Genomic DNA, 8,639 nt, shown 5'->3' on the forward strand with positions numbered 1-8,639 from the left:
AATGTCCTGGTTTGAGTTACCAGGTGTAGGGGACATTGTTCAGTCCTTCCCGTCTCCTTTGGGTACTGAGTGTTTCCATGCACACTGGCCTGATTTCCAACTGCCAGCTTTGCCCGAGGGCTCTCTTTGGCTCTGACAGTCCACTCTACCCACAACAGGGGTATATGGGAGCAGCTGGTGACCCAAGGCCCCTTAGGGGCAGCTTCCCACAGTTACCTGGGGGGAGTTGAACAAATATCCCAGCTCCCTGGCCCCTCAGTTGGGACCCAAGGCCAGTCTATGCCAGCTTTCAGAGCTTCCAACCCTGGAGGGCTGCAGTCCACTCGCCCCTGGCTGCTTGCTTGACGCTGCACTTTGTACTGGCTGCCCTTTCTCCCCTGTGTCACACCCTCTCCTTGACCAGTGATTCATGAAGGCACCTCTAATAAACCACTTGGACATGAATTCTTGACTGAGGGTCTCTGGAGACAGTTTACTCAATGTGTTAAAAAAAAGTGTGTTACGTCATCTATTGTATCTTCAGTGTGGACTCCATCTAGGTGCCGCCAGGTTATAAACCTTCAGTTAAAATGAACCACCAGCGTAGACCCTTTGGGGGCTTCCTAGGTGGCAAAGTGGTAAAGAACATGCCTGCTAGTGCAGAAGATGGTGCAAGAGACATGGTTTCCATCCCTGGCTCAGGAAGATCCCCTGGAGAAGGAAATGGCAACCCACTCCAGTGTTCTCCCCTGGGAAATCCCACGGACAGAGGAGTCTGGCGGGCCACAGTCCATGGGGTCACAAAGAGTCAGACATGGCTGGACACACGTGCGCACGCACGCGTGCACACACACACACACACACACGCGCACGTGCACACCATTGTGGCCAGAGCACTTCGGGAAGGAGAGCTCTAAACTCAGGTGCTCACATGTAGACGGTAAACCTGTGTGACTTCCTTCCATGGTGTCCTCTGGGCTCAGGGCCGATGCAGCTTATGGGGCTTCTTCACTTACATGTGGTCATTGCACACGTGTGTCGTCTGTGACCACCAACTACGTGGCGCTTTTCAAGTGAGGAGCTTAAAAGACACATGCTTCTGAGAATGACCTTAGGGGCTACCCCTCTCCCTTCCTAGCCCTATTCCAGGCAGCAGCCCCAAGGCCCGAGGAGTGTCACTCAGAAGGGACAGGGAGAAGGAGGCGGGCAGTAACTCTTGGATGGCCCAAGGGGTCAGATGAGGGCAGTGGGTGGGGGGAGAGGGGGCAGTTTCCCATCAGTGGGGAGGAGGAGTTTGTAACAGCCAAGCTGCCCGCCTGTGTCCAGGGCACATTCACTGCCCTTGATGGAGGTGTCCACGCCTGCTTTGTAGGCATCAACAAAGCTTCTGCAGGGTTTCGGTGAGACCCTCTGTTTTCCAAAAGGAAGGACCTCCCCTGGAATTGGTTACAGGACAACCCTGTGAGTGGCTGAAATGCACAGTCTCACTGTGAACACCTTCCTAAAAAAAGAAGAAAGATTATTTTTATTCTCCTCTGTTACTCTTGTGAAAGTCAAGACACAGAGCATTGTTTCTAATTCTCTTTAAAAACAGTTACCAAGAGCCTGGGAATACAGTTCTTCTCTTCTGGTTTCTTACTTCCTGTAAATTAGTTTCTCTTTTCAACAAAAGATGTTTATGATCTTCAAAATGCTTTAAAGAGTTTGACGACTAAGAGGAAAAAAATCAGTGCTGGGCAGGGAGACAAGATGTTCAAAGAACAAATTTTAAATTTAAATAACTTGAATCGTCCAGCCAGGGGCTGGAATAGAGATTTTTCTATCCAACTTGTAAAATCCTTGGTCATACAAAGATAATTATGGAAATATTCAGAGACCTTCCCTGGACCCAGACGCAGACCCGCCCCACTGGCTCTTACCTCTTAGTAAAGACAAAAAATATTCACAAGAGGGAGGACCTGCTGTCATTGGAGCCACTCAAGCAAGGAACCAGGCAGAAAGGTGACATGCCTGTCCCAGGACTGGCCTCGACCTGACAGGTCCCCCGGGGGGTGAGTCACTTTCTTCTACTTCAGTTCGTTTGGCTGTAAAATGATTATAATAATGAGAGCTTGTTTACCAAGAGCTGAAGTCCACTTTGCCTCGCTTCATTCAGCTGTTAGAAGGAAGAAGGAAGACAGGAGTGATTAGAAAGCTTTCAGAGCCGACTTGCACGGCAGCAGGAGATGAGAAACCCATGACTCCAAGAAGCTGAGTCTTTTAAACCAGACTTGTGAGTGGAGGTCGCCAGAGTCTGTATTACTGCTGCCGCTTTTGGGGTTCAAACTTGTACCTGAAGCGAACAGAATAGAATGGTAGAGGCTGGCTAAATAAATCAGGGTGGGGGGAGGGGGTGGCTGGGGTCCGTCTCAGATGCAGCCTCTCTTGCCAAGATCTGGCAAGCTGGAATTTTAAGCAACAGCTGGAAACTTGCCAGTAACTTGGCTCCGTGGCTTGGTGAACTGGAGCCCAAGTGCCGGGTGTTCTAGCCCTGTCGGCCAGCCCTGCAGCCCAAGGTCAGGTGGTGGTAGCCCAGCGCCGTCCTCAGCGGCTCCCAGTGGAAGGGGCTGGAAGGCCGGCCGGGAGCGGTCCTGCTCAGCACGGTCCACACCACCTGGAGCCCGGTCGGACGGCGCAGTGAGTCCTGGACACTGAAATCCCAGGACAGACTTCACCTCGGCACTCGCTCTTGGGGCCACATGGAAGCCATCGCCAGGCTTCCTCCAAAGTGGCTGAGCCTGGCATAGGGGAAGAGGTGGGAATACTCGCTTCCTGCCTTTGTCCTGTAGTTGGACCACAGCGCCGGCTCTGTTTACATTCTTTCAGTGCTGTTACTGAAAGGGCTTGGCCGTGTCCTTCCAAAGTGTTCGCAGTGTCCTTCGGTCCCGTTCGGGTTTCTCTCTCTCTCTCTCTTTTTTGCTGGCGTTCAGCTAGCATCTGGAAAGATCCACTGGACACGCTGGGCTCCTTTTTGGAGACTCTGCTCCACTGTTCAGGGAAACCAGGAAAGGAGCAAGCTTCCACCGTGTAAGTCTGGAGGAATCTGACAGCCTCTCTAACTACCGTTCCTTTTCTGTTTGTTGGTTCAGTCTGTTTGTGTACTGGGGTGGTTTTAGGATGAGATTGTTGGTGTAACTCCAGGGTAGGTGAGGGATCAGGTGAGAACCACAAGTGGAAAGAAAGTCTCCTTATCAATTGTATTAGATTTCTGTCCATGTTGAGTTGGGGTGTCAGAGGCTATGGTTTGGGAAGGAAACTACTGCTCCAGTAGGAAAGACCTGACACCCAAACTTCTTCCCGACCCATGAGAGCTTTATTTAAGAATTCGAATAATGTGGATTTCATTCTCTGCAAAGGACCTGCTGTGGCCCTTGGCAGCCTGTCTTTGTCACCTGCTCTCATAGCCTTTTGAAGAAGCAGAGATGGAATCTGCATCCTTTGGAAGAAATGTGATGCATCTGCCAATTCCACACAGAATCCAGGCTGGTCGTTTCCTTGAGAACCACTTGAGGTAGACGTGTTCACGTTCAGTTTTCAGGAAGCTAAGTAAGCTAGTAAACTTGAGGAATCCAGACTTCTCAGTGGTTATAGGCAGTATCCCCTGCCTGTCCTGGCTCATCAGAAAGGGTTTGTATACGGAAAACTTCTGAACAGAACAAAGAGACTTAGGTCTGGATGAGGAATGAAGTCTTGGCTCTCAACGTGCCATTCCTTCACTGCTGTGCAATGTCAAATTTCTTGCCGAGAAAGCATCTGGAAGGAAAAGAATTACAGGCATTAGGCTTGGATTCAAGTGTACTTTTTAATTTGTGTGCTTCTTGGTTGAAACAGTTAATCATTTGCCCCTCAAGGTTCCACTGTGGTTGTGGTTCTGCTCCGTGCTCTGAAGACAGCACTGTGTTTTCCTTTTGGGAGCACTCCAGCCCCTGGACTTTGCTAATTAAGTGATGAACTTCAAACGGCCTGGAACTGGGGCTCCGTGCAGCAGCTGAGCCTGTGAACGTGAATCTCAGAGTCAACAGAATTGCCATGGAAAACTCACCAGTCTTCTCAGGAGGCTTTTGGAAGGTTGACCTTCATCCCATTGGGATTCCGAGTGGAAAGAATCGGAGGGAAGACAGCTCTGAACCTTTAAAGGGACGGAGCCACAGAGACATAACTGAAATAGGTGACAGCTCCAGAAGGAAGGGCGGGTCCATGTTGTGTTCTCATTTTCCGAGATGGAAACCACCGGTCATTGCAGCCCCCTGCGGATGTGAAGGAGTGGCAGGTCTTAGGGCGGAAACGTGCCTGTCTCCAGAGGTCATCGCTTCCTAATGCGAGCAATTCTCTACAACTCTCCCGTTTGTTGACATGTTTGTGGGCTGCTGCTGCCTCTGTCCCCCCAAGTTCATGATGAAAGAGCCTCAGCAAAGTGGCAGCAGCTCATGTGTCTTTGGGGCCTTCCCACCCCACCCCTGCCGCTGAACCCTCTAAGATCCCCCGGACACGTTTTCATTTAATGTTTCCTTTACAGTCCTTCTACCGGGCTGGTCGAGGTTAGGGTCAGCTACCTCTGAGAGCCAGAGGGCAGTTTGATCATCGTCCCTGGTGCACTAGACCGGATCAGAGATGCTTCCTCAGCACGCACTGGCCGGGGCGGGGCCAGCTGCCTGTGTGCATGTGTGTTTTATTTATAAGTGGATGTGGAAGGCGTTGGAGCCGGGAGACAAGATTATTGGGTTTTGATGCTCCAGTGAGGGCAGTTCCAAGCTCAAATAGCTGCAGTTATGATTCAGAACCCGATCATGCCCTTTAACTCCTCTCTGCGTTCCAGTGTCCACCCCGCCTCCCCTCGGGTTATCCTGGAGCTGTTTACATGCTGTTTCTTAACACAAACTAATCTCTGTCAGTAGGCACACAGAATTTCATCCGAAGCTTTGATTTCTTAGGAGAAAAGAGAGGGATTTCTTCCCGGTGCCCTTGTGTTGACCTTGCCTGGGGGGAGAGGGCTGGCAGAGCTGTTAATGACCTCATCCCATTCCTGCAGGATTTTCTGGGACACGCAAGGCCTCACTCTTCCGCTGGCCTCTGTGATCGGCCGCATTAAGTCCGTGAGCTTTGGAGCAGATTATAGTGACATCTAGCATTGTCCCTCTAGGACTTGAGCGTGAGGTCAAGCAAACACACAGAGCAATCATTATGCTATCCGCAGTCCCCGGGAGCCTGGGCCGTCAGCTGGAGGAGCGGGAGGGGGGCGGCGAAGGTGGGGCCGAGTCTGAGCCATGGGCGGCAGGAAATCAGCCTGAAAGGAGATGGAAGGGCTTTGGTGGGAAATAAAACGGCACTCTTGTTGTTGATGGAAAAAGATCTTGGCAGGAGGGTTGTTGTGAGTGTTCTGTGGCTTAGAAAGGAATTTCCTACAGGCTGGACTAACCATCACACATGTCTCTACCTTCAGGAGTCCCCGGCGTGCAGGAGAGCCTCGTCGGGGGGCCATGTCAGCTCAGACCATGGGCACCCGCGGTCTGGACAAGCGAGGAAGTTTCTTTAAGGTAAAAGGGAGCCTCGATCGGGGTTGCTGACGGGTGTCTTGCTCCCGGTGCCGGTGCTGGGCTGCACGGGGAGCTGCAGGACTGTGGAGAGGGGCAGGGGAAGCCTGCTCCCTGAGCCAGCTCTGGCTGGGGAGCTCGCCTGAGCCCAGCTGCAAGCTCCTCCTGGCTTTGGTGGGAGATGGGGGCTTTCGTGAGTCTGTGCTTCCAGACAGGCTCAGCACCCAGGCACGGGGCGATGCCACCTGTATGAGACAGGTGAGGCAACCTTCCCTGTCAACTGCTCACCTGCTCCTTTTTCATCTGGATGGTGTTTGATGGAAGCTGGGCTCAGCATCTGAGTGTGCTTTACCCTTGGCTTGATTTTGAGAATCATTTAAGTGCTCATTAAAAGAAGAGAAGGACACACAGATCCCTGGGCCTTACCTTAGACTGACTGAATGCTTTTGCTGGTATATTTTATCAAACACCGCCAGAGGCCTCTTAAGAGAGAACCCAGGCAGCATGATGAAAGCTGGACCACTTTTCTACATGCCTGTTGATGTCAGTGGGGGACCTTGCTAGGTTAATGAGATGAGCTTCTCAGTGGGTATTTTATATACTCTTGAGTGTGTGTTTTAAATTAAGACCTGACAATTGTTTCTAATATACACGAGGGAATTACTTTTCTTTTTATGGTGTTTGCTTTGCTTCCTCTCACTCACCCTCCAAATAATGCAAACTCATTGTAGAAAATTTGGGAAATGCAGAAAATGTAAAATCAGAGGGACACAGAGGTAAATCGTGCATTTGCACTGTGTCACAAGCAGGTGTTCAAATACCAGGTCTTTTCCTCAAAAAGGGAATGAGATAGAGGCCTTCATGTTTTGGAGGAAAACTGACTATATATTTACTGATTACCCCACCCTGGTGGGTTGTAGATATAGAGTAACTCACATTTAGATGCTTCCTGTTTCAAACCTGATTTCCTGTGTCAGTTCTGGGCTCCAAAATTTTCATCACAAAAGCTTATTGGTAAAGCAAAGCCAAGTTCATTCAAGTGACTGTCAAAAGAAGACATGGCCAGGGCCTGGGCCTGTCAGTGTCTAGGCAAAGAGGGTTAGGAGGTGTCTTTACAGGGTTTAGAGGTCCATGCCCAGGCTCTTTAAGCTGTGCTTTTTCAGGCCAAGAATTGGCTGGGTTTCAGCAAAGTTTGTGGTCACTTAGTACATAATACAGTTCAGGGTGGGTGGATTCAGCATGTCAAGAGTCTTAAAGGGAGTCTTCGAGAGTAAACCATTGATCAGCAAAGCTGTTTTCCCAGGTGAGCAAACTAGTGTGCCAGGACAGATTGTTTTGTAGGAATATCCTGCCGTGAACAGCAGATTTATTTATTGGTTTACAATAACTTCCTGGAAGAACTAGTCAAGTCATGTTGACACAGATGGCCACGATTCTCAGTCCTGAGAGTTGAGCTTTGTCGACGTAGCTGTCTTAGTTCACAAACCATTTAGTCAATTTGAATCAAAACTGTGTAAAATCCACCAGCAGAGGCACAGGAGGGGCCCCCCAAGTGTCCTGTGGACCAGACGCTAACCCACCAGGCTCCTGACTCATCTCCAGTTCTTGGATTCTGTCTCATGCTGAGATATTCATTTCATCTTGCTGGAAGGGGGGAACCCAAGTCCCCCTCCCCAAAGGCATTGCTTAAGTGATTAAGTGAAGTTGCTCAGTCGTGTCTGACTCTATGCAACCCCATGGATTATAGCCTACCAGGATCCTCCATCCATGGGATTTTCCAGGCAAGAGTACTGGAGTGGGTTGCCATTTCCTTCTCCTACATCAGCCTAAATGTCAGCTTGTCCGTAATCACCACCCTAGCCTCAGGAAGCAGAGAGGGCTGAATCTCACATAGTAGTTAAAGTCCAGGTAAAAGGAGAAAACAGAGTCCAAATTGCCTTTAAAAATTCCTAAGGAGTTTATTGGACCTAATACTACCTACTGTTAAGTTCAACATAATCAGTTTTTCCTGCAGTCCTTGGTGTCGGGGTCCAGCCCCAGCAGGATCCTAGGGTACCCTCAGGATGGACGGCATCAGCAAGAGAGATGACATGGGTCTTTTAATGGATTGGGACCTGGTGGTCTGGGGTCAAAATAAAAATAAAGAGAAAGAATAAGGGAGAGAGAAAGAGGCTGATATTTCTTGGTTTACACAGAAAGCCAATAAAGCCCCTGACATGGGACTTGCTCTGATCACGGAGGCCACAGGCGCCCTCTTGGTGGGGTGAAGACACAGGACACCTCTCCTGGGTGAAGACGTGGGGTGCCTTCCCGACTGGGTCTTAGAAGCCCGGGCAAAAAAGTGAACTCAGCATCTGTGCTCCAAGGAGTCAGCCTGAAAAAGGAAGAGAGAGAGAGAGAGAAAGAGAAAGAAAGACAGAGACCAGAGCTCTGGAGAAGTGGGATCCGCAGCTTTATTTTCAAAAGGGGCTTTTATACCCTGAGTTACACATTTCCAGAAGTGAAAGACACAAAGTCATGCAGAGTCAGCTCAACATTACATCAGTTTTACCTTTATCGAACCAGGACATTTTCTGCATAGCTTTTCATAAATAAGAGTCTTACGTTATGTACATTATCTTCTGGCCCTGTGGCCTGTTAACATTTTGTGACTCTTTCCCGATAAAGGTTGGTCAACCAGAAGACTTTTTTTCCCTTTATCTTTCCGAACTGCAGTCCCCCTCAGGAAACAAAGCTACATGGAGCAAAGGTGCAGTGGGTTACAACAAAGGAAGAACTTATTAACTCAAGGGTGTTGTGTTGCTAATGCCAAGGCTACTGCTTGTGTTTCTTGCATCAGATCAGATCAGATCAGATCAGTTGCTCAGTCGTGTCTGACTCTTTGTGACCCCATGAATCGCAGCACGCCAGGCCTCCCTGTCCATCACCAACTCCTGGAGTTCACTGAGACTCACATCCATCGAGTCAGTGATGCCATCCAGCCATCTCATCCTCTGTCATCCCCTTCTCCTCTTGCCCCCAATCCTTCCCAGCATCAGAGTCTTTTCTAATGAGTCAACTCTTGGCATGAGGCGGCCAAAGTACTGGAGT

At 49.8% G+C, this 8,639-nt stretch overlaps 1 protein-coding gene across 1 annotated transcript in view; it reads left to right on the forward strand.

Moving 5' to 3' along the window:
- Positions 1-8,639, forward strand: part of RIN2 (Ras and Rab interactor 2) — a 178,110-nt gene that overhangs the window by 64,158 nt on the left and 105,313 nt on the right. Inside the window, exon 2 of the mRNA XM_010836598.1 lies at positions 5,459-5,552. Coding sequence (XP_010834900.1) covers positions 5,496-5,552 — 57 coding nt within the window. The 5' untranslated portion in view covers positions 5,459-5,495. The remainder of the gene's footprint in view (positions 1-5,458; positions 5,553-8,639) is intronic.

This window comes from Bison bison, unplaced genomic scaffold (assembly GCF_000754665.1).
Source record: "Bison bison bison isolate TAMUID 2011002044 unplaced genomic scaffold, Bison_UMD1.0 scf7180017864063, whole genome shotgun sequence".
Lineage (NCBI taxonomy): Eukaryota > Metazoa > Chordata > Mammalia > Artiodactyla > Bovidae > Bison > Bison bison.